Source organism: Narcine bancroftii, chromosome 7 (assembly GCF_036971445.1).
Source record: "Narcine bancroftii isolate sNarBan1 chromosome 7, sNarBan1.hap1, whole genome shotgun sequence".
Taxonomy (NCBI): domain Eukaryota; kingdom Metazoa; phylum Chordata; class Chondrichthyes; order Torpediniformes; family Narcinidae; genus Narcine; species Narcine bancroftii.
In genome coordinates, this window is record NC_091475.1 from 2,119,306 (window position 1) to 2,145,723 (window position 26,418).

General features: G+C 37.4%; 1 protein-coding gene across 8 annotated transcripts in view; it reads left to right on the top strand.

Moving 5' to 3' along the window:
* The window catches only part of LOC138738384 (syntaxin-binding protein 5-like), a 267,977-nt gene that overhangs the window by 159,543 nt on the left and 82,016 nt on the right, over positions 1 to 26,418 (top strand). For all 8 annotated transcript variants that reach the window (XM_069888457.1, XM_069888459.1, XM_069888460.1 and 5 more), the window contains 6 exons: positions 1,657 to 1,724; positions 6,084 to 6,124; positions 9,727 to 9,944; positions 17,194 to 17,369; positions 24,395 to 24,520; positions 25,572 to 25,723. In XM_069888457.1, the coding sequence (XP_069744558.1) occupies positions 1,657 to 1,724; positions 6,084 to 6,124; positions 9,727 to 9,944; positions 17,194 to 17,369; positions 24,395 to 24,520; positions 25,572 to 25,723 (781 nt within the window). The remainder of the gene's footprint in view (positions 1 to 1,656; positions 1,725 to 6,083; positions 6,125 to 9,726; positions 9,945 to 17,193; positions 17,370 to 24,394; positions 24,521 to 25,571; positions 25,724 to 26,418) is intronic.

The following is a 26,418-nucleotide window of genomic DNA, read 5'->3' on the forward strand; positions in this document are numbered from 1 at the left end:
GAAATAAGTTATTGAAACTTGGAAGGATAATTTGTGGCACCGCATTATAAATTTCATTCATATTATTTTAATAAATTAAGCTAAAGCTAGCAGGGCATTAAATATGTTTGCATTCAAAATCAGTCAAAATGTAACTATATTTTGCACCATATTAATCAAGAGGTGCTATAATTTTGCTTCAAACAACAGAGAGAAAGTTTTATCTGAATGTAAAAGTTTGTTCTGGTGAAGTATTTTAAAACCTGGTAAGAACATTTAAGTCTTTGACGAATGTTAGTTTCACTCTATGAATTTTGCAAATTCCACCTGGATAGCTCATTGTTTTCACCATTCTGTGAATGATTCACTTATAGTCCCCTTTCTTGTTTTGGTTTAAAAAAAGTGTTTTTTCCAATTTTACATCAGTCTGAACAATATCACATTTTAAATAGAAAATGCTGGAAATGCTCAGCAGGCAAGGCAACATTTGAGGAAAGAGAGATATTTAATGAAACTCATCTAGATCCTTTGTCAGCACTAGGAAAGAATCATTTTAAGAGGGGAAATTTTAAATTGCAATTCAAAGCAACTTCAATTTTTTTAATCTCTACTAATTCTGATGAATGGTTTCTAATCTGTAACGTAAACCCTGTTTCTCTTTCCACATATGCTACCTGGCCTACAGCGTGTTGCTATATATTCATGTTTCATTTGAAGTTTCCAGCATCTGCAGTTTTATATTTTATTTACTCTAATAATTTTTTCTCTGAGTAAAGTCCAGAAGCTTGTTTATTAAAAATATATAAAATAGTTTATGAAATTTAGGAAAGTGTTATCATAACTATGACAATGTGCTTAATAAAATGTCCTTCATGACATAAAATTGGTTTATATCGGCCTCATTATCATCTTCTTTAAGATATTAAAGTACACACTGATAATTTTATATTTTAAAGATGTTTAAAATCATTTGCTTCCATAATATTTCATAATCCAAAATGAACTCTTCATTTCCTTTAATTTATTTCTGATCTAATTTCTTGCTCCCCAACTTCATTTGTGAAAATTTAAATTAATATATGTAGTTTGCAAGTCCTTTGAGTTTTTAATGGAACAGAATTGATCTACCCTGATTTTTTTTAATTAAAAAAATTTTAAATAGTAAAAAGGTAAAGGTTCCATTATTGTCACGTAACATGTAGAATGCAACCTATATGAAATTCTTTAACTTTTGTGTACCTTAAGGCATACAGTGAGTCGCCACTTTGTCCCTCAGAGAAACCTTCAGCACCTGGTGATCCTAGCCAGCTCCCCTCCAAGTACCGACCAGTCCTGAGCCTGCTTAGCTTCCGAGATCAGACAGTCTCAGGCATATTTCGAATAGACATTTAAAAATGTATTCATGTAACTTGTAACCCATTCAATGGAGATATCAATGGGACTGGGACTGGGAATGTATAAAAGGATGCTGCGAACAAGGAAAGAAACTCAAAATCATGAGAAACATTCCTCCATATCGTTTTATTTGGGGAAAAAAATACTATTTGAAGAAGAGCTGGGCAGATTTTGACCAAGTTAACATTTATTGGACAGATATGGGCTTTTCAAGTTACCAATTTATCTCCGATGTCTGTTACTAACCATCTGAAGATAATATTAATTTTTGTATTTCCATAGGAATGGCCAATTGGAGGTGGTACCTGGAATTTGGGTCCACAGACATATCCTGAAATCATTATAACCGGGTAAGGACTTTGTCAATTCACCATACAGTTGTTAAGTTTAATATTTTATGGTTACATTATTATAATTTGCATAGAATTGAACAATCCATACATAATATTTAGCACTGTAAATGAACGTGTTACATCACAGGCCAACAACAATAGAAATTCACCAAGACAGTGTTATTTTAAAAATAATATTTATTGCTTTTACTAATAATATAATACCTGAATTAATGTATCTAAACTTGACCTCCAACTATGCACAAATAACCGTGTGTGTGTGTGTGTGTGTGTGTGTGTGTGTGTGTGTGTGTGTGTGTAAAATACCCAAACCATTACAACTTGGGCATAATTCTGGAATGTAAATTCAAAGTTCAGTCTTAGAAATCCTGTGCTGAAATGCAGACTCTTAAACTGTTGTATGGAAGTAATCATGAAGGAGATGAGAGACTGTGTGATCAGACTGTCGAAACTCGTGAATTATTGTCAAGTTGCTTCCAGAGAAATGTCTTTTTTTATGAATGGTTGTCTCAACTCTCCTCTTCCTTGCCTAAGGGAAACGAAATGTGTGACTTCCACAACGCTTCCAAAAAACCCAAGCAAGGGTCAGATGAAATGGGCATCAGATTGGTCATTATGCAAATGCAGGAATCCTCCTGCGTCCTTTACCCAGACATGGGTTAATCAAAATGGCCATTACAATGGTCATGGTAGTCCAACAATTTTCTTGACAAGGAGAACCCGTAAAATGGCCCTCTCACACTGCCACCTTTCTGTTTTGCAGCTCTCTGGTTAGTCATAAGTCAATCCTGCTTCTTCAAGTGTCACAAACACATGACTTCCAATCACATGCCTCAATCGCCATTCTCTTTCAGGGTCCCATCTGTTTTCCTTGAATAAACACCATTGTTCTTCTCCTAAAGTATCAACCTTGAGTAATGTTCCTACTTGATGGTTGGTGCCTCCTGTCTGACCACAAACTGTAAAAGATTTTGCTGTTAAAGCTTTACAGCCTGTGTTAACCCTTAAAGAAATGTGAGTTTGTAATAAATGCCATTCTACTTTCATGTTTTTTTTCCCCCCTGGGTTGAACATCATGTTGTTTTGGGGAATAATGAATTTCCCTATGTAATTTTTAACTTGCTTACTTGATTTGTGAACCAAAATATTCAGAATACATTGGAGTTTAAAAATTTCTAGAATAAACTAAGAGATCTGTCAATTATATTTTTTTAGCAATTAAAAGCAAATGTTGTTGTAAATTGTTATTTGACCAAAATTAAATAGAATATGAGCCCACATTTATTGGACTATAATGTGTGTCAGCAAAAATGTGAAATTACCCAAACATGAATTGGGGCAATAAAGTAAAATGTTAATTGTTTTGTTCATTAAAATTAATAGGTGATCTCTTGATTATTTTATGGTTTTGTGTCATTCAATGATATGATGACATCTGTGAAGCAATAGCTAGGAGGCAGTAAGAACATCTGTCTTGATGGAAATAAATGCTCCCTTTGTCAGAACAAATGAATTCCTCAATTACAAAAAGGCAAGAAGAATTGGAAACCCAATTCCTATTCCTGTGTTTCAGTCTTAAACCTGGTATTGGGGCTTCAACTGTCATGTGGTGTATAAAATGATCATGATCTACAATTTCTATGAACCAAATTCTACAAATTTACAGCTGCCATGTTTAAACCCATTCTGGACTTGCAGCAGGTCTGAGGTAGTTTATGCTTCTTAACTGAGAGGTCATATAGACCCTTCATATCTAGGCCCTTAGTTTATGCTTCTTCTTAACTGAGAGGTCACATAGACTCTTCATATCTAGGCCCTTAGTTTATGCTTCTTCTTAACTGAGAGGTCACATAGACTCTTCATATCTTGGCCCTTAGTTTATGCTTCTTCTTAACTGAGAGGTCACATAGACTCTTCATATCTAGGCCCATAGTTTATGCTTCTTCTTAACTGAGAGGTCACATAGACTCTTCATATCTAGGCCCTTAGTTTATGCTTCTTCTTAACTGAGAGGTCACATGGACTCTTCATATCTAGGCCCTTAGTTTATGCTTATTCTTAACTGAGAGGTCACATAGACTCTTCATATCTAGGCCCTTAGTTTATGCTTCTTCTTAACTGAGAGGTCACATAGACTCTTCATATCTAGGCCCTTAGTTTATGCTTCTTCTTAACTGAGAGGTCACATGGACTCTTCATATCTAGGCCCTTAGTTTATGCTTCTTCTTAACTGAGAGGTCACATAGACTCTTCATATCTAGGCCCTTTGTTTATGCTTCTTCTTAACTGAGAGGTCACATGGACTCTTCATATCTAGGCCCTTAGTTTATGCTTCTTCTTAACTGAGAGGTCACATGGACTCTTCATATCTAGGCCCTTTGTTTATGCTTCTTTTTAACTGAGAGGTCACATAGACTCTTCATATCTAGGCCCTTAGTTTATGCTTCTTCTTAACTGAGAGGTCACATAGACTCTTCATATCTAGGCCCTTAGTTTATGCTTCTTTTTAACTGAGAGGTCACATAGACTCTTCATATCTAGGCCCTTAGTTTATGCTTCTTCTTAACTGAGAGGTCACATAGACTCTTCATATCTAGGCCCTTAGTTTATGCTTCTTTTTAACTGAGAGGTCACATAGACTCTTCATATCTAGGCCCTTAGTTTATGCTTCTTCTTAACTGAGAGGTCACATAGACCCTTTATATCTAGGCCCTTAGTTTATGCTTCTTCTTAACTGAGAGGTCACATAGACTCTTCATATCTAGGCCCTTAGTTTATGCTTCTTCTTAACTGAGAGGTCACATAGACCCTTTATATCTAGGCCCTTAGTTTATGCTTCTTCTTAACTGAGAGGTCACATAGACTCTTCATATCTAGGCCCTTAGTTTATGCTTCTTCTTAACTGAGAGGTCACATAGACTCTTCATATCTAGGCCCTTAGTTTATGCTTCTTCTTAACTGAGAGGTCACATGGACCCTTCCTATCTAGCTCCTTAGTTTATGCTTCTTCTTAACTGAGAGGTCACATGGACTCTTCATATCTAGGCCCTTAGTTTATGCTTCTTCTTAACTGAGAGGTCACATAGACTCTTCATATCTAGGCCCTTAGTTTATGCTTCTTCTTAACTGAGAAGTCACATAGACTCTTCATATCTAGGCCCTTAGTTTATGCTTCTTCTTAACTGAGAGGTCACATAGACTCTTCATATCTAGGCCCTTAGTTTATGCTTCTTCTTAACTGAGAGGTCACATAGACCCTTCATATCTAGGCCCTTAGTTTATGCTTCTTCTTAACTGAGAGGTCACATGGACTCTTCATATCTAGGCCCTTAGTTTATGCTTCTTCTTAACTGAGAGGTCACATAGACTCTTCATATCTAGGCCCTTAGTTTATGCTTCTTCTTATCTGAGAGATCACATAGACTCATCATATCTAGGCCCGTTAGTTTATGCTTCTTCTTAACTGAGAGGTCACATAGACCCTTCATATCTAGGCCCTTAGTTTATGCTTCTTCTTAACTGAGAGATCACATAGACTCTTCATATCAAGGCCCCCTTAACATTTCATCAACAATATTTGAATAGCTGGCCTTTGTTGAAAAGGTAAATGGAGTCTGGGTTGTTTCCTTTTACATAACCTTAATCATATTAATATTTTCAATGGATTTATGTAATTGAATGTGTTTTAATCTACACTATAATTGTAATTTAAATTTGTTTAAATATATTGAAATATATTTCAACTGTGTCAAAATGTCACTGATCTTCAGTGCCAGATAGAAACAGCAGTAAAGATCTGAGTTAACTATAGCCATCTAAAGGCAAGGAAGGTGGCCCTTGGCCATGGGTTTAGTTTGCATGGCCTGCTGCCTAGTTACTTCTTCACAGAACATGCAGGAAGGCCACAAAGTCTTTGGAAGCAATGTGGCCACTAAAGGTAATTGAGGGCATGGGCAGTCCTCGCCACATTGTTCGTTTGATTATTAAGTTCATTTTTGACTTTCACAGGATGAAATATTGGGTTAAATCTCCTGAGCATTGTCAGCAGTCATGCAGAGATCTGACGGCATTGATCCATATTAATCAAAATAAGTTCCATGCCTAAACAATCCAGTTATGAGTAAAGTTAATGGAGTTCAGTGGCAAAGACTCATTTTGCTGGAATTTGAGTCTTCAAATGAATCTGATTGCCATGTCCATTTGAACATTTCCATAATTCACATCTTTTTTGTTATTACTGCAACTCATTATTTTCTAATCATTGACCAAGTTACTTATTCCTGTTGTACTTGTCTACCATGTTCTTATTATTGGCTTGTTTGTTATTGTAAAATTTGGAATTAAACTATTTTTCAGACATGCAGATGGTTCTTTGAAGTTCTGGGATGCTTCTGCCAGTAAGTATTAAACTTTAGCTGTGTCATGGCATTTTCAAATTCTTTAATCATCTATACATAAATTGATTCAAGATTGTTATATTTAATTATTTTATGTAGCTTTTTAAATTATACCCAAGGCAATGAAACAATTGCATTTTATTATTGTACTGGAGACCAGCTGCTTACTTTGAGATCTAAGGTCTACTCTGCACCCAGCACACTATATTATGATGTACATCAAAAGATGTGATAGAATGCTGCACACAAGATGTGAATGAACCTCAGCCCCAGAACCTGTTGAATTCAAGCTTAACGTTGCTGGATAGACTGTAAGTTTTCTCACTGCACCATTGGCTAGATGAAATAGAATATTTCTCTCTGGACCATAGGAGGGATCTAATGGAGATCTATAAAATAATGAGGGATATAAATGAAGCAAATACTAATTGCTTATTTTTCCTAAAATGTGGAATCCCAATCGGGACCGGGTCTGAATCCCCCGCTGTCTGTAAGGAGTTTGTATGTTCTCCACATGGTCTGAGTGGGTTTTCCCTGGGGGCTCCCACCATTCAAAACATACCAAGGATGTAGATTCATAGGGTGTATATTTGGGCGGCAAATGGTCATGTCTAAATTTAAATTGAACATGCTTCTGAGCTGTCGTGCTCTGTAGCTGTTATAAACAAATTATTATTCAATTTTCTCTTGCTGAAGTTTGTGTCTCAAATGGGTAGTGAAGAAAGCCTGCCTAGGTCATGGCAGAGAATATAACAATAATTGGAACATTTTGTAGTGATTCTTGATGGAATATTGTGTCATTCTGGTCGCCATGCTATAGAAAGGATGTGATTGTGCTGGAGACAGTGCAGAGCTAAATCACGAGGAGGTTGCATGGATTGGAGGATCTTGGTGATGGGAGAGATTGGATAGAATGGATTTGTTTACCCTGGAGTGAAGGAGGGTGAGGGATAACGATTGAAGTACATGAAATTATAGGAGGCATAAATAGGGTAGGTAGTAAGAGGTTAGGTTTAGGTCAGTCGTTTATTGCCATCAGATTGCACAAGTACAACCCGACGAAACAGCATTTTCGGTCCTCAGTGCAAAACATGCAGACACACAACCAGACATAACACATGTACAGACAAATAATACATATGCAGGAAAAGTATTTTGTCTATAAAAATAAATAAATATTGTTTTGTACATACAAGAATCTCAGATGGTTAGTGTGAGCAGTTCATTTGGTCATTCAGCATTTTCACTGCCCCTAGGAAACTGTTTCTTAGCCTGGTGGTGCTGGCTCTGATACTCCTGTGTCTCTTCCTTGACGGGAGCAGCTGAAAGATGCAGAGTGCAAGGTGGAAGGGCTCAATAATTTTGTGCACCCTCTTCATACAACAATCCTGGAAGATCACATCGATTTGGGGGGGAAAGGAGAATCCAGTGATCTTCTCTGTCACTCTTATGGTCCTGTGGATTGACCTCCAATTAATTTCTGTGCAACAACTGTACCACATTGCGATGCAGCTGGTCTTGATAGAGCTCTTTTAGAAGATTGACATAATGGTCTGTGGTAGCCTTGTCCGCTTCAGTCTTTTCAGGAAGTGCAGTCACTCTTGTGCCTGCCTGGCAAGTGAGGAGATGTTGCATGCTCACGATAGGTCACTAGTTGACTCCCCAGTCTCTCTGTTACAGAGTTGTTGATGTGTGGTGGAGGATGGTCATTCCTGGTCCTCCTGAAGTCCACGATCATCTCCTTCATCTTATCCACGTTGAGACTCAGGTTGTTATTCTTTTCAGGAGGTTTTCCATTTCTTCTCTGATGTGCAACTCATTGTTGCTGATGAGACCAACTATAGTTGTGTCATCTGCAAACTTGATGACACTGTTGGAGCTGGATCTGGTGATTCAGTTGTGCGTCAGTAGTGTGAACAGGAGCAGGCTGAGCACACAGCCCTGAGGTGTGCCAGTGCTCAGCTTGACGATGCTCAATTTTCTGTCAGTGACCCGGACAGATGGGAGTTTTTCTGTTAAGAAGTCCAGGATCCAGTGAGGATAGCTTCTTCACCAGCCTCTAGGGAATGATTGTATTAAATGCTGAGCTGAAGTCGATGGAAGATAAGCCAGGATTGAGTGAAGTGACAAGGCTACAGCATTATCTGTGCAAAATTTTCTTCTATAGGCAAGTTAGAGGTGTGCTTTGATGCTTTCCATCACCAGATGCTTGAAGCATTTTATTATGGTGGAGGTCAGGTGAACTACTGCAGTGAGGTGTTGAAGATGTCTGCGATGACCTCCGCAATTGGTCTGCGCAGTATATTGTCTGGTCCTGCCATGTTGTGGGGGTTCACCTAGAATAGGGTTCCCCACCTTGGCTATGGCTACGTAGGGGCCCGTTCATCAGGGGGATACAGAGCTTTCTTTGGCATCATCCTGTTCTTCTCATCAAACTGTGCCTAGAAGATGTTCAGTGTGTCCAGAAGGGAGGCGTCATTGTCCTTAACTCACAAGGTTGACTTTCGATCCATTATAGTCTTGATCCCTTGCTCCATGCGCCTCATGACTCCGGTGTCGCACAGCTGTCTGTGGATCTTCTGTGCAAACCCTCACTTTGCTTCCAGATTGCATGGAAGTGTTCAGCCCTGGCTGATCTTAGTGTCATCCTACACCCTTTCCTGAAGGCAGCATCATGACCTTTGAGAAGGGCCTAGACCTCTGCATCCAATCATGGTTTCTGATTAGCCTTGATTGTGAACCATTTGATTTTGATGACGTCCTGAATGCACTTGCTGATGTAGCCAGTCACTGAGCTTATGTACTCCTCTGTGGTGAAAGGAATGAGTTTTAAAGGTGATTTGACAGGAACGTTTTCAATACAGAAAGTTGTTGACATCTGGAACTTTCTGCCAGAGGAGATAATTGATGCCGATACAATGATCATGGTAAAGAGATATTTAGATGGTTAAAAAAGCAAGGCATAGAAAGCACTGCCCTTATATAGGCACGTGGGACTAGGACAGCTAATTCATGCTGGTCCAAAGAGCCCATTACTTTGCTGTATGATTATATGACTTTTGTCTCCAGAAGGATACCAATAATGTCCTTCAGATTACATCCATGATTTTATTAAGCTGTATTTTGATATGCAAATATACAAAGAGCAAGCCAGATATAGATTTACAGAAAGTGACATAAAATCTAATGCAGTTGAACATCAAGTTGTCATCCTGAATAGAAATGACAAACTAAAGATCATTTACCTCCGAATAATAAAGTTAAGAGATGTTGAAACTGCTCAGCTGGTCGGCAGAATCTATGATGAGAGAAACAGTTAAAGTTTCAGATTAATGTTTTTTTCTCAGAACTGAAAAATGAGAAATTAATTGTGTTTTTCTCTATATGAAGATATCATCAACATGCTGTTAATTTGCTTCCTCTTTTTACAAATGTTATTTTTCCTGCTGATAAATTATAATGTTCCCTATTTTTGTTTCTGACTTCCAGCATGAACATTTCTCTTTTCAGAATAGCAAAGTCATATCACAACTGTTTTTTGTTTCTTCATTGCCATTCTGATCTTTTAACTTACCTGATTTGTTTTGCTTATCCTTTGCTAGTAACTCTTCAAGTATTATACAAACTGAAATCCTCCAAAGTGTTTGAAAAGCAGAATGTGAAAGATGGAAAGCAGACTGCAGAGATTGTTGAAGAGGATCCTTATGCCATACAGATGATCAGTTGGTGTCCAGAAAGCAGAATCATTTGTGTTGTGGGCATCTCAGCACACGTTATTGTTTATAGATTCAGCAAACATGAAGTTACAGCTGAGATATCGGTGAGCCTCTGTTCATTTTTGCGGCTTTACAAATAACAAGGTACTTATTTCAAAGAAAAATATCATATTAGTGGCATTGATGTTTCTTCAACATTTTTATGTTAGATAACAATGTTAATGAGCAGACTTATAATTTACAAACAGAATTTGTTTGCAGTTGTCTAAGCATTTTATACTGTAGTACTCAGAATAAAAAATAATAAAATAATATGACATTGGTGGTAAAAGGAAAATAATTACTTGCGACTTCTTAAATGTTGTTCACTTTGCAGTTGCAGTTTTTTTCTCCTACAGTACGATATTTAAAATCTAAATCTTAGTTATGACCTTCCTCTTTGGGATGCATGTCTTTAAAAATTTATTAGGAGTTCTCCATTCCTGTGACATTGAGGATATATAATGATCATACCGTGGGGGAGGAGTCACGTGATGGAGTAGTGGCCAGTAGGAGAATACCAGCTCTCTCCAGAAAAGAAGGAAAAAAGTGAAGAAAAAACAAAGCCGCAGACACACAAATCACAACAAATAAAAAATAAAGGTGTGGGGAAAATGGCACCTAAGAAAGAAAATCCAAAAACAGCGGGAAGAAAAGAAGAAAGAAAGTCGCCAGAAGAGAAAAGTGAAGGTCTTACCTGCACGAAAAAGCAGGGACCCGCTGTGGAAAGAGGAGCCCACTCCCCAAGGTTAGTGGAGACCCCGCAGGGTCGCGACCCACCAACCGCAGGACTGCAAAGATGCCTCACGGAGCCAAACAGAGGTGCGCAACTGCGCATGCGTGATGCGCATGACAAAGACCACACCGATGGAAGGGGGGACCAGCTGGAAGATTTAAAAAAACAACGGGAACGGGAGGGGGTGAGAATGAAAAAAGGGAACGAGAAACACAACAGATAACCAACCCAGAAGAAGAGGACCAACATCAAGACACCATGGGAAAAAAAATACCCAACAAACTGAGACAAGCAGCTCAACAAGAAAGTCAGAAGAGACACAGATACAAGGAAGAGAAATAGAAGACACAAACCCAAGAGCAGACACAGAAAAAGAAGAAGAACACCAAGCTCTGCACAGAGGAATAGGAATGGACAGTACATAGATAAAAAACTTTTTCAAGATCATATGAAAGCATTAAGGGAATGGCTGACACTAGAATTCAGTGAAATAAAAAGAAAAATGAAAAGTACAGAAGAAAAAGTGAGTAGAATAGAGCTGGTCATAACATATGTAGGGAAAAGATTAGAAAATGTGGAAGAACATGTAATGGCGGTAGATATGGAAGTGAATGACTTAAAAAGAAAATTGGAAGAAAGTGATAAAAAATTTAAAGAAACACAGGAGTTGTTAGCTCAGAAGATGGATATAATGGAAAACTATAGTAGGGGAAACAATATAAAGATAGTGGACCTTAAGGAAGATGAAGAAGGCAAAGATATGAAATAATTTATAAAAGAATGGATCCCAAAGGTCCTGGGAATGCCAGAAATGCAAGAAGGAATGGAAATAGAAAGGGCACACAGAACACTAGCTCCGAAACCACAATCACAACATAAACCAAGATCCGTTTTAGTAAAATTCATGAGATATACGACAAGATAAAATATATTGGAGAAGGCAATGAATAAAATGAGAGAAGACAAAAAACCACTGGAGTACAAAGGTCAAAAAAAATTTCTACCCAGACATAAGTTTTGAGCTCCTGAAGAAGAGGAAGGACTTTAACGCAGCAAAATCGATCCTATGGAAGAAAGGCTATAAATTTATGTTAAGATATCCAGTGGTGCTTAAAATAGTTATACTGGGGCAGCAAAACAGACTGTTCTCAGATCCGGAGAAAGCACGAGAATTTGCAGAATGCCTGCAAGACAGAAAGAGAGATGAAGAGCTATAACAAGAACAAAGAACGACAACAAACTACGTATAAAGAAGTAAAAGTAATGTAGAAGTAAAAACTAAAGGAGGGAAGAAAAGGGAAGTAAGGGAGAAGGGGGGGGAAGGAGGAGGGGTTTAAAAAAAATTAATAATGAATATATAAAACAAAAAGAAAAAGAGAAGAAATGAGGGGGAGCTTTGTTGTAATGGGAAGATAAAAGTCTCTTCTGGAGGGGGTTGGATGGGAGGGAATAACAGTCACTGTGAAATCAGTTGACACTTATGAACCTAACACCACGTTCTTGGTGGGATGTCCTCCAGCCCTATTGCTAATAACAGGGGTGAGTGATCCAATAACAATCTAGCTTTATATTCCATTTTCTAACCTAACACCAGCATCGTATAGACTAATATCTCTACTTAACTCAGATTATAAGATAATAGCAAAACTATTAGCAAACAGATTGGCCGACTGTGTACCAAAAATAGTAAAACTAGATCAAACTGGATTTATTAAGAAAAGACGAACAACAGACAATATCTGTAAGTTCATTAACTTAATCCATGCAGTACAAGGAAATAAGGCGCAAACAGTGGTGGTTGCTTTAGACGCAGAGAAAGCCTTTGACAGGGTAGAATGGAATTATTTATTCAAAGTACTACAGAGGTTCAACCTACCAGAGAAATATATTAATTGGATTAAAGCATTGGTGAAGGTGAGAGTAAATGGATATATATTGAACCAATTTAAATTAAGCAGGTCAACTAGGCAGGGATGTCCACTATCTCCCTCACTGTTCGCTTTAGCTATAGAACCCATGGCAGAACTGATAAGAACAGAAAATAAAATAAAAGGGATAAAAATAAAAGAGAAGGAATATAAAATCAGTCTATTTGCAGATGACATCACGGTATACTTAACAGAACCAGAATTACCAATAAAAGAATTACATAAGAAATTGAAAGAATATGGAGAAATATCGGGGTACAAGATCAATGCAAATAAAAGTGAAGCTATGCCAATGAATAATATGGATTTCACAAAGTTTAAGAAAGAATCACCATTTAAATGGTGAACACAAGCAATCCGAAACCTAAGTATTAGACTAGATAATAATCTAGGCCATCTATACAAATTAAATTATCAGCCATTAATGAAGAAATTACAATATGACTTTGAACATTGGAAAGATTTACCACTAACACTGATAGGAAGGGTAAATTCCATTAAAATGAATATCTTCCCAAGGATACAATACCTATTTCAATCGTTACCAATTCCCTTAACAGAGAAATTCTTCAATGAACTAATGAAAATAATAAGGAAATTCTTATGGAAAGGGGGGGGAAAACCGAGGATAGCGCTAGATAAATTAACAGAATGGTTCAAACGAGGGGGCTTACAGCTACCAAACTTTAAGAATTATTATAGAGCAGCACAATTAAGATACCTATCAGATTTTTATCAAACAAGGGAAAAACCAGATTGGACCAGGTTAGAACTAGATAAAATAGGGGAGAAGGTACCAGAACGTATACTTTATAAGTGGGATGAAAAGCTGGTGCACCATAGAAGTTCACCTGTACTGCACCATCTGCTCAACATTTGGAAGAAGATTCAAGTAGAAAGGAAAAAAACAAATTACCAACTACCAAAATTATTATTGACGCAAAATCAACTAATCCCTTTCACAATAGATAACCTTTCCTTTAGAGAATGGGAGAGAAAAGGGATCAAAAGAATAGAAAATTGTTTTTCGGGAAATAGTTTATTATCTTTTGAACAAATGAAATACAAATATGGTATAACTCACGGTACAATGTTTGCACACCACCAACTGAAAACCTATTTGAAGGACAAATTGGGAAGCAAGCTGAGGTTACCAGAAGGGAGCAGCTTTGAATATGTGATTCCAGACACAATGATAATTAAAAGATTTATAACAAACATGTATATCAAGCTGCAAGAGAAAGAGAACGATGAAATAAGCTGTAAAGCCAAACAAAAGTGGGAACAAGATCTAAACACAAAGATAAAAAATGGGAAAAGCTATGCTCCGGAACTATGAGAAATACAATAAACACGAGGTTACACATGATACAATATAATTGGTTACACAGGCTATACACCACGCCCCAAAAGTTAAATAAATGGGACCCAACAGTATCAGATAGAAGTTTTCGCTGTAAGAAGGAAATGGGAACAACAATGCATGCAATTTGGGCATGTGAGAAAGTGGAAAAGTTTTGGGAAGATCTAAATCAGATATTAAATAAAATCACAAAAAGCAACATCCCAAAAAATCCAGAGATCTTTCTTCTAAGTAATATAAGAAGTAAAGAATTAGGCCTCAAATTGGATGAAGCACAAAAAAGATTTTTTATGATAGCCTTAGCTGTAGCAAAAAAATGTATAATGTCAACCTGGAAATCAGAAGAGACCCTGAGAGTATAGCAATGGTACATAGAAATGAATAAATGTATTCCTTTGGAAAAAAATAACATATAATTAAAAAAATAAAGTCACAGTATTTGAACAAATTTGGGAACCGTACATGGAACACAACAGAGAGGGCCTACCATGGACCTCCATCCCCTAAAATGACAGAATGAGAAGAAGACGAAATGAACTGACCCAGTGTGTAAAAGTAGATGACACAATTTTCTTGTTTATTTTCATTGTGTGATGAAATTGTTTAATGGGTTTAATGTATCATATATGTTGAATGTTGAGTAGGTAGGGAGGGGGGTGGGAAGGGGGGAGGGAAGGGAGGGGGGTGGGAGGGAAGGGAGGGGGGGGAAAGGGGAGAAAATGACACTGTGTATATTCAAGAGGGAAATGTTTGTGTGTATTTGGTTAATGATATTCAGTGTGAAAAATAAAATTTAAAAAAAAACCAAAAAAAAGCATACCGAGCATGCTTTTTTGCCATGTACAAAATTTATCTGAACACCCTCAGTAACAAGTGGAGGTTTGCTTCTGCATTACTAGTGGACCTGTCTTACCTAGTATGTACTTCTGCAGTGCTGAACTTCTGTCAAGGTCACTGCCTACCTTGTTATTTACTCTGAACCCTATCCTCCTTTTACACTGTGGTGACCTAGACCACCAGCAATAGAAATTCACCAAGTCAGTGATATCTTCAAAACAATAATTTTATTAATGACTATTAATAACAATACTTCTTACTTAACTCTAACTTAACCTCACTATGCACAAATGTTTGTTGGGGGGAGGGGGGGAGCAGGTCCCAAAACCATTACAGTTTAGCCACGATTGTAAAAAGAATCAGTTTTTAAAGTTCAGTCAGTTTTGTGTTGAAACTCAAATTCTTTAAATTGTTGCTCAAAAGTAATTATGGAGCAGGTATGAGGCTGCATACTTCTCAAAACTCATAAAATTCTTGTGGAGTTGTTTTCAGAGAATTGTTTCTTCATATGAATGATTTCCCTCTCTTGCATGGAGGTAACAGTATCTGTTCTTCACACGATAATTTCACAAAGTCTGGTATGAGTCTGATGAAATAACCATCACAATAATTATAATCCAGAATCAAAAATGATCTTTTTTTTAATCCAGAATAATCACAAGTGACTATTTAAAATGGCATCACAGCACTGCCCTCTCTCTTGACCAAGAGAAGCTGCAAAGTGGCCATCCTTTCCAAAGCCACTGCAATTCTGTGTTTCTCCCTCACAGAATGTTGCTGCATTTCTGACCTCAGATGTTTATTGGTGCAGTATTAAAATGCTGTTTTTCAAATGTCTTTAATCCCATGACATGACATCATTGCTGTCTTTCAAGTGTCTTCAAACCACTTCAAAATTATAATTCAAAAGAAAATTGCTCCTCTCTGACTGCTGGCCACTGAATCAAAAGTCCTCTTTGTATATGCAGGTGCTTCTCCATAGCAAACACTATGGTTCCAGCAATTGAATGGACAATGACTTCAGGTTTTATGGCTGTTAACAATGGTTTAAGCAGACATTTTGACTTTCCAATTTTTTCAATGTGTGTGTCTGTGTGTGTGTGTCCCTGTCCACCCACAAAGCCTTTTCTGAGAAATATATATTATTTTCCTAAAGATTAATAATAACACTCAATTAGCAATCTTGTCAACCCTCTGATTAGGACTCCTCTCACCATTTCATTCCCCACTTCACAATCCTTTATCAACCACCATTCACCCTCTATCCTTGAAACCTCAAATGGGTATCCTGCTCTCAAATCATATCACTGCTCTCCCCACCCCATGTAATCTGATTCCCTAATCTTCCCTATCTCATTTCCTGTTATTCTCTAAATTATTTCCTCCACACCCTCATCATTCTCACTGCAATTTGTGATCCATCTTTTTTTTCTACTTGTTCTGGAGTTGCAGAGCAAACAAGAAAAACTTTCAATTAAGTACAAGTATTCAAGTCCATTAGAGTGCTGCACTGTAGTTTGACAGTCTGGTCCTTGTGTGCAAGAGAAATATTCTTGACTTGGGAGTTGTACTTTTTCAGCACTAAGAACTTTGTAGGCCTCCTTGTTTAGCTCCACCTATTTTCTTGACTGATTAGAACATTTGTACAAACGATAGATATTTTGTAAAGCATTGATATCAGAAATGAAATAATGCAATCTATTAAGAAATAACACAAAAATGCCCATGTATTTTTGGAATTATTAAAAGGCATACTACACTTTATTCCATTTCCATGCCTTCAGATATACTAACTCCTTTGCAATGCATGCCTGCTCTTTTAGCACCTAAGTTCTCATGCTCTGCTTCTTGCATGGTAAAAGAACAAGAATTGTAAATTATTTCTTCAAATTTCCGATGTCGGCATAATGAGGTCTAAATCCTATAATTTCAAGCCAACAACAAACTGCTGGAGGAAATTAAGGGATCAAGCACCATCCGTGGAGGCATAGTGATAGTTAACATTTGGGTTGAGACCCAGCAACAGAACTGAGCGTAGAAGGAGGGGGTAGCCAGTATAAAATATGAGCATCAAACTTACAATCCCAGGGATGTCCACTATGGGTTTAGATGAGTTCTGAGGCTTTGGGCCTCAGACCTCTTTCTAATTGTGTCGATTTGGGGCAGCTCCCTTTCAGTTAATGCTTGGTTTCAAAGTTAAGCCATGTTAATCTTAATAAATAATAGTTGGCAGCCTGATATTTTCCCACCAGAAAATAGATTGGGTATTCGTGGATTTCTTAGTCTGTGGAATATTATTGAGTTCAGGAACCAAATTTCTTGTGTTTTCTAAACTAAGTTAAGGTAAAAACTAGCAAGGAAAATTTGCTAGGTGAACATGTCTGTAAGAAGTTTTGAACCTCTAAGCCAAAGGTTTGTACTTAATATTTTCTTAAAATCTTTCTTTTCAGGCTCTTGAAGTGCGCTTGCAGTGCGAGGTTGAAGACATTGTGACTCCAGAACCTGAATCAGTGCTGCCATTCACTGATACGTCTTCTCAGCTTTCATTTTCAAAGACTTCAGCATTGTCTGGCAGTGCAAGTACATTAACAGCAGAGGGACTAAAAGACAGCATCCCATGCCTCCAGTAAGATGTGAACAATTTTCATGCCATTGTAGCTCATTATTTGTGACTGTCAGTATGAAGTTCCTGGAATTATAAATGTTCTATGCTTGTGATCAAAAGCTCTTTATTGTTAATTAGAATGAGTTAATTTCCCCATGTCATTGTCTTGACAGGTGCACCAGTCCCTGCTATTACCAAAATAAAAATTAATGCATTTATTCAAATATGTAATCATAACTACCTTGTTGTGAGTCTGGTTGAATTTATTCAATGATACATTGGCATCAAAAATGATAACAGAAGTTGTGCATTTGTATTTAACCACGAGTTCTGAAATCCATGTGTTTCTTTCAGCAAGCAGTATCATAGAACCAAAGAAAGTTAGAGTACGGCCATTTGGCACTTCTAGTCTGTGCTGACCAATGTTCAGTGAGTCCCAATGACCTGCTCCCATTGCATAACCCTCCAGACCTCTCCCATCCATGTCTCTATCAATTTATTCCTAAAACTCAAGATCAAGTCCACACCCACCACATCAGATGACAGCTCATTCCACACTCCCACCACTCTAATTGAAGAAGTTCCCCCTAATGTTCCCCCTAAACCTTTCCCCTTTCACCCTAAAGCCATGTCCTCTCATATTTATTCCTCCTAATCTCAGTGGAGAGAGCTTGCTCGCATTCACTCTGTCTATACCTCTCATAATTTTGTAAACCTCTATTAAATCTCCCCTTATTCGTCTTCATTCTAAGGAATAAACTCCTAATCTGTTTACTCTTTCCTCAACTTCTGAAGACCCAGCAACATCCTAGTAAATCATCTCGTCTCTCTTTCAATCTTATTGATATCCTTCCTGTAGCTAGGCAATCGAAACGGCATATAATATTCCAAATTTGGCCTCACCAATGTCTTGTGTAACTTCAACATAACATCCCAACTCCGATACTCAATACTTTGATTTATAAAGGCCAAGATGCCAAAAAATTTCTTTACAACCCTGACCACCTGCAATGCCATCTTCAGTGAACAATGTACTTGTATCCCCAGGTCTCTTTGCTTCTCTGCACTCCTCAGTGCCCTACCATTTACTGTGTACGTCCTTCCATGGTTTGCTTTTCCTAAATGCAATACCTCACACTTGTCTGCATTAAACTCCATCATCCATTTACTGGCCCATTCTGCTAGTTGGTCCAGATCCCTCTGCAAGCTTTGAAAATCTTCCTCACTGCCCACTATCTTAATGTCATCAGCAAACTTGCTGATCCAATTTCCCAGATCATCGATATAGACAACAAACAGCAATGGTCCCAGCACAGATCACTGAGGTATACCACTCGTCACAGGTCTCCAGTCTGAGAAGCAGCCATCCACTACCACTCTCTGTTTTCTCTCTCACAGCCAATTACGAATCCAGTTTACAACCCCTCTATGTAGACATAGTGCCTTAACATTCTGAACTAACCTCCCATATGGGACCTTGCCGAAGGCCTTACTAAAGCCCACGTAGACAACATCCACAGCCTTTCCTTCATCTACTTTCTTGGTAACTTCCTTCAAAAACTCTATAAGATCTGTTAAACACAACCTACCACACACAAAGGCATGCTGACTGTCCTTAATCAGCCCATGGCTGTCCAAATACCTATATATCCTATCTCAAAACTCCTTCCAATAATTTACCTCCTACTGACGTCAGGCTCACTGGCCTATAGTTACCTGGTTTACTTTTGGAACCCTTTTTAAACAGTGGAACAACATGAGCTACTCTCCAATCCTCCGGCACCTCTCCCATGGCTAAGTACAATTTGAATATATCCATCAGGCTCCTGCAGTTTCAACATTTGTCTCCCTCAAGGTCCGAGGGAATATTAAATCCAGATCTGTAAGGCAGCAATCACCTCCTCTCCTTATGTTTCTTGACACTTCTTTTTGTTTCCTTTCCATCCTTATGCACTACCTCAGTTTCCTGAGTAAACACTGATGCAAAAACACTGTTTAAGACCTCCCCCATTTTGCAAAGCTCCATGCATAATTGACCACTCTGATCCTCAAGGGGACCAATTTTGTCCCTTCTTATCTTTTTAGTATACTTGTAAAAACACTTCGGATATACCTTCACATTATCTGACAAAGCACTCTTATGCCTTCTTTTTGCCTTCCTGATTTCTTTCTTTATTATTCTCTTACATTTTCTTTACTCTGCAAGTACCTCACTTGCTTCTTGTTATACACCTCTTTCTTCTTCTTAATCATATCACCAATATCCCTTGAAAACCAAGGTACCCTTTGCCCGTTAATTTTACCTTTAATCCTACTAGGAACTTTGGACCCTCAAAATCTTGCCTTTGAATTTGCCAGACATGTCCTTGCCAGAAAACAGCTTATTCCAATGGACTCTTCCAAGATCCTTTGTCATTTCCTCAAAATTGGCCTTTCTCCGATTTAGAACCTCAACTTGAGGACCAGACCTATCCTTCTCTATAAGTAACTTGAAATTAATGACATTATGGTCACTGGACCCAAAATGCACAGACTTCTGCCACCTGACCTGCCTGGTTCCCTAGAAGATCGAGTATTGCATCCTCTCACATTGATACTTCTACATATTGTAGACTGATCTCATAGTAAACAGCATGTCAGTATTGTCAATGGATTTTAATAAAAGCAGGTATGGAGGAGGGGCAGTGTGGGGGGTGGGCAAGCCAGCCCTCTCTACGAAACAGTGAATAAAATTTGACAGTCAACTTAGTCATGCCTTTAGCTGGAAATGTCAAAGACTATGCCGACCATTCCAAAACAACTATTCAAAATTAAAATGTATTTAAATCTATGGAAAACATTAAGCAGAAAAAATAAAAGGGATTTTCAGTTTTCAGCTGCTCCAAGATAACTAAGTCCCATACTTGTGTGATCTTAGGATATCCTTAAAGACAATGATGTATTTGTCACCAACCCATCACTGGACTCCATAAGACCAATGACGATACTGTCATGCTGTTTGATATGAGATCAGCCCACAATATTAATTTTAATTATTTCTGGCCTGTTGTAATTATGTTTTTAAGGTTTCAATTAGGCTCTACTTATTATTTTTTTAAAACAAATTGCTATTTTGTACAGGCCTTCCCAATCCACTTGCTGATTTCTGTTCATTGCTATGGCTGTACTACATCTCATTGGACTCCACCTGGGTGAGGAAGGTCAGCTTGACTGATCCTTGATATCTAACCTAACTTGATTTTGAATAATATAATAAAAAACACTTACTAAAATTTCATGTAGAAATTCTTTCCAAAGGTCAATGAGAATGCTCTGTTTGCTTTATCTCCAACCTTGTGCAGAACTTTCAAGGAGTAGTACTGAAATCAACATAATTTTTTATTTATATAAAAAAAGAAAATGCTGGAAACAGTTCAGACATCATCTGTGGACCTGAAATGCTAAATATCTTTTTCTATCAGAATCTCAAAACTAATATACTAACTGATTCTTTTCCCACTAACGCAGCTTGATCAACATTTTCTGCTTTTATTTCAGACTTTTAGCATCAACAGTTTTTTATTTATTTTCTTGTTTCTTTCCTGAACTCTAACATTTGATGACAACAATTTACCGAGTTCTACGTTTGTGTATACATACAAAGAAAATTGATTAATTATACAGAATGTTGTCAGTGAATTCAGTTTTGCTAATCTTTCCTTATAAAATCAAAGCTAACAAATTTCTGAGATTTATTTTGTCAGAACCTTTTATTTTGCTCAAACATATCAAAGTGGTTATTTTACCAGAATAATTCTAGAAATCTGGATAATTAATCCAGAACCAAAGTTCAAATCCTGAAAAGTTGACAATTCTTTATCTTCCACCAAGTCTCCCAGCACATTGTATTTTGCTCCATATTTCAGCATTTGCAGTCTCTTATGTGTTGACCAAATAGTAGAAGCTGTAGCTGGGTTCTAGCTTCACTAGAATCAATAATACAGAATCACTAATACATTTGGCATATATTTTGTGATCATAAATGTGCCATCCTGCAATGTCTTGTTTATTTTGAAAATGAAAATTCATTATAAACTATTTTGTTAGTCTTTGTTTTTGAGACCTATTGACTAACTTTATACCTTTTTGATAACATTTTGAAGTTGTAAATATTTTAAATTCGATCCCCTTTTTGAGAAGTCATTTAAACTTCAGTCACATCATGTGTAGGCTATAACTAGTAAATGTGGCAGATTTCCTTTGGCAGGTGACGTTTTACAACAATTCAGCAGATTCATGACAAGGGGTTAACTTTTTAGAATTCACGGGACATATGAGAAGTCGGCTACTTTGTTCTTCAATAAGATTGTGGGTGATGTGATTGTAACCTCTACTCTGCATGCTCACCTATTTCTTGTAATCTTTCATCATTTGCTTTTCAATATCAATCTCCATCTGTATCAAAATACTCATTCTGCTTATACTGTCCTTTGGGGAAGACTTCCAAAGACTTCTAGTCTTGTGAAAGAACAATTTTCATCTCATTATTTATGTAACTGAGTGTCCATATCATTAAAAAGTAATGCTTCAATTCTGAATTCTCCCACAGCAGGGAATAATCTCTCCAATTCATCTGGTCAAGACCACTCAGGATTTTTTATGTTTCAATCAAGTTCTCGCATATCCAGCAGAAACAACCCTTGCCACTTCTGTCTTTCCTCATAAGGCCCTATTGCCCCTTCCAGATTCATTGAATATTTTATTTTTGTCTTTTCTATAAATATACAGATCACAATTTTCAAAATATATAGATATAAATATATAGATAGATAGAATGTACTTTTTTCTTACAAAACAAAACACAACAACCCCTTTCCTCCCACCCCCATCACATTGTCAGGGCTAACAGTTGGGTTTTTTTAAAAAGTGAAAGTCTTCATTGGGGAGGTGACATATTTTTATAATAGTGACACCTTTTTTGATTATATTTGGGCCCCTATATAATCCATATAGGTTTCCATTCACATCTTCAAGTTTTTTTTTGTTTAATCAAGGTCATGCTAAAGACTTGAAAAAATAATACCTTCTCATGATCAACCTTGGGCGGGCCATTATTCTGCTTCGAGTAATCATATACTGTTCCCAGAATTATCTCCCATTCTCAGTAGCTTAACTGGACAGATTTCATTAATTACCTGAATTTAAATTCCCCAAGACGACTCCCTGAATTTCAAAATAATTTTAACAGATGTATCTGTTCTGTCTTTCAGTACCTTTTGTTTTTACACCTAAAATAAGTAATTGTGCATGAATTCCAAAAATTCAGTGGCCAAAAATAGCTTTAGTTTTGAACCATGCACAATGGATATTAGCAAGGCTTTAGACAAGGTCCTACATGGTAGGGTGGTCCAGAAAGTGAAGTTGCTTGGCACCACGGTAAGCTAAGCAATTGGATAGAAAATTGGCATGGCTGAAGGATAGTTGAGACCTATGACCAGTGGTATGCTGCAGGGATCAGAGTTTGGCCCCCTGCTGTTTGTCATATAAATAGTTTGGATGAGGCATTGAATACCAGAGTTTAGGTATCATTTTACATCTGGATCAGATGTTGATGAGCCCCCAACTGAAGTGAAACACAAAAGTCTACAAGCCCTGTGATTGGAGTAAAAGCATAGAAATGCTGGAGGAACTCAGCAGGTCTCACAGCATCTGTAGGAAGTAAAGATGTATTACCAAAGTTTTGAGCCTGAAGCCTTCCCCGAGGAATGAGCCCTTGAGGAAGGGCTCAGGACTGAAGCATCAGTAACACCTCCTAAGGATGCTACAAGACGTGCTGAGTTTCTCCAGCATTTCTGTGTTTAGATTAAAATATTGTGTACAGTACTGGTTGCCTTAACTATGTTACTGGGATTAATGGACTTGAGTTATAAAGAGAGGCTAGATTGACTTAGATTGGAGTGAAGGAACTTGAGGGAATATAGAAGTTTATAAAATCATGAAGGACATAGATGAAGTGGATGGTCTTAGTTTTTTTTCCTCCAGGGTAGGAGAGATTAAAAATAGAGGGCATAGGTTTAACATAAGATGGGAAACATTTAAAAGGGACCTGCAAGGCAATTTTTTCCACACAGAGAAGATAGAAATGGCAGGCTCAATTTCAATATTTAACAGGCATTTGATTCATAGGAAAGGTTTAGAGGGATATGGACCAAATGCAGGCAAATGAGAATAGCTCAGTAAGGGGCTTTGGTTGGCATTGACAAATTGGGCAGAAGAGTCTGTTTCCTGATGTATGACTCTATGACAAATTAGAAATATTATCAACTTTAGATGTTTCTTTCTTAAACAATTGTATTATTACTCAAAAGCAAATGAGGCTTATTTTTTATTAGATTGTTGTTTGTTTTTGTGCAGCCAGCTTTTCAGAGACTCACTGCATAGCTAACCTTGACCCAGCTGGATTGAACCAGCCTTGCTGGAGGACTGACAATCAAGTCATTTTTAAGCTATGGGGTATTGAAATTTTCCATGGGATGTATTCAGTGAAATGAAAAAGCAGACAAACTTGTTTGTGAACCAAATTCTTTTGGTTGCCTGCCTAATTTTTTCATTTGGTAAAATTTTTGGGTGCATTTCAGTACTGTTAAATTCTTGACTTCTTCCTGAATCAGTCAGAGTGTATGGTCTGAGTCAGTTTAAAGCATCTTGGCATGTGCTTAAATATGACATCATGTAGATTTTTGGAGACTCTGGTCAAGCTAAAGAACATTCTTTAATACCGTATGAAGAATACCCAAGGAATAGTTTAATTTAAATTGATTATAAACCACTTTAAGTTAGTGCAAATGAGAAGTTAACCTGAATGCCCAAACTCAAGTGTTTCAATTTATTATTCTGTTGAGCTACTTGGCTACTCTTCCTGGAACCTACAGCCATTTAAAAAATCACTGTGCGTTATTATTTGCACTGCAGACTTTCCACTAATATATTATGAAATTCAAAAAGAGCTACAGTATGAATTTACTAGTCTAGAATTCTTATCCTATTGTCTTATTTTTGAACCAAAGGGTGAAAACGCGTCCTGTCAAAATGCCTCCTGGATACCAGACTCATCTCATCATTCAGCTCGTATGGACTGATGGGGATCCACCTCAACAAATCACCAGCCTCGCAGTTAGTTCTGCATACGGCCTGTAAGTAAAGCCACAATTAAATGACTGTGTCATTGAATATATCAGATTTGCTAATCTGACACCAGATCTTGGACAACACAATCATATGGAAAGATGCAGAGAAGGTTTTTGAGGATGTTGCCAAGACTGGAAAATAGCAACCAAAAAGGATGGATGGACTAGAGTTGAACAAAGGCTAAGGGAAGACTTAGAGGGTGTATAAAATTATAAGGTCCTTGACAGAGTCAATATGGAGAAATTAGTTCCCTTGGTGGAATACTCAAAAACTAAAGAACATAAATTTAAAATAATTGGCAGTGAGAGAAAGTTTTTTTTTTAACCTAAATGGTGTTGGGGTCTGGAGCCCGACTGTCAGAAAAGGTGATGGAGCAAGAAGCACTTTTGACGGTTGAGGGTAGGGTCCAGGTGCCAGAAGGAATGATTCAACTGTATATGATCTTAATTTCTTATGCTCTAATACTTATAGTTTCTCATTTAGTCTGTTGAAGTCATTCATGGTTTTGAATACATCTTCTGGATTTTCATATTAACCTGAATGAATTTTTAAAGACTTCAGATGCTAGAAATGTTTGTCAGGTCAGGCAGCATCTATGGAAAAAGAAACAGCAGTAACTTTCTTGGTTAAAGGTCTCGCTTTAACCTTCTCTGGTCACACCATGTGATTTAGGTTCATCCTCTCTGTTATCATCATAATAAATGCCCTCTTTGCCTCATCATTAAAGAGAGATGGCTCCATTTGTCCACAGCATCTCGAGTTGGGGTTTAACTAGTGGTTTTGTTCACATTTTCCATCACTTCCTTGTTTTACGATTTGGTATCTCTATTCACAAAATCAAATATATTTAAGGCTTCCTTAACTGCTTTTTCAAATTGGCCTGCACCTTTGAGAATTAATGAACATGCATTCATAAGTCCCACATAATCTTGTTGAATAGAATTCATGCTCTCCTTCTCTTCTGATTCCCTCTTGACCTTTTAATAGAATTTTTTTTTGTATTTCAGCTTGTACACAAAGTAACATTTCCATTTTTTATTTGTATCTTATCTCAAGTGTGGCGTTTGGAAATTGTAATGGTTTGGCAGTTGTGGACTTCATTCAGAAGACCATTCTACTTAGTATGGGAACCATTGAACTTTATGGTACAAGTGACCCATTTCAGCGCCACCTTAAATCTCCCCGTAAGAACAAACAGCTCACTGCAGGTACAATCTTACAGTGTCTATCCTCATTATAATGGAATGTACATCGCTTGAAGTGTTCTGCTTGTTCACATGTTTATTCTTGTAAATATATAGTCACCTGTGATGCACAAAATGTTGTGCATTCATCTCTTCATAGAGTTGGAGAAGGCAGGAGACCTACATTTAAGTTTAGGATGACTACATAATATTGCAACTGTGTATTTATTTGGCCCAATAGTTCTTATGACATAGAAGGAAGCCATTCAGCCCATTGAGTTAATACTAACTGCCAAAGCAGTAATTAGTCCTATTCCACCACTTTCCTGTAACCTATTTACATATGTGCATAAACTGACCTTAATTCTACTTCTACTCACCTACATCAGGGATAATTGATAGCAACCAATGAATACATCTTTGGGATCTGGGAAGAAATCAGAGCAACTAAAGGAAACCCACAGGGAGAAGGTACACAAGGTTGGGGAAAAACCGGGCTGCTGGATCTGTGCAGCTGCAACATGAATCTCTGTGCCACTGAGTCTGGTTTGGATAAGTTATCTTGCAGTTGTGACCATGGTATGTGCCATTCGCTAACGTTGGCATACCAGGTAAAATTGTCATGCATTGGCATACAAAAGTCATATGACCTGATCTCTAACTTGTTGATGATGCCAGTTCCATTGTTTCATAGATAATTTAAATGGAAACATGTCTCT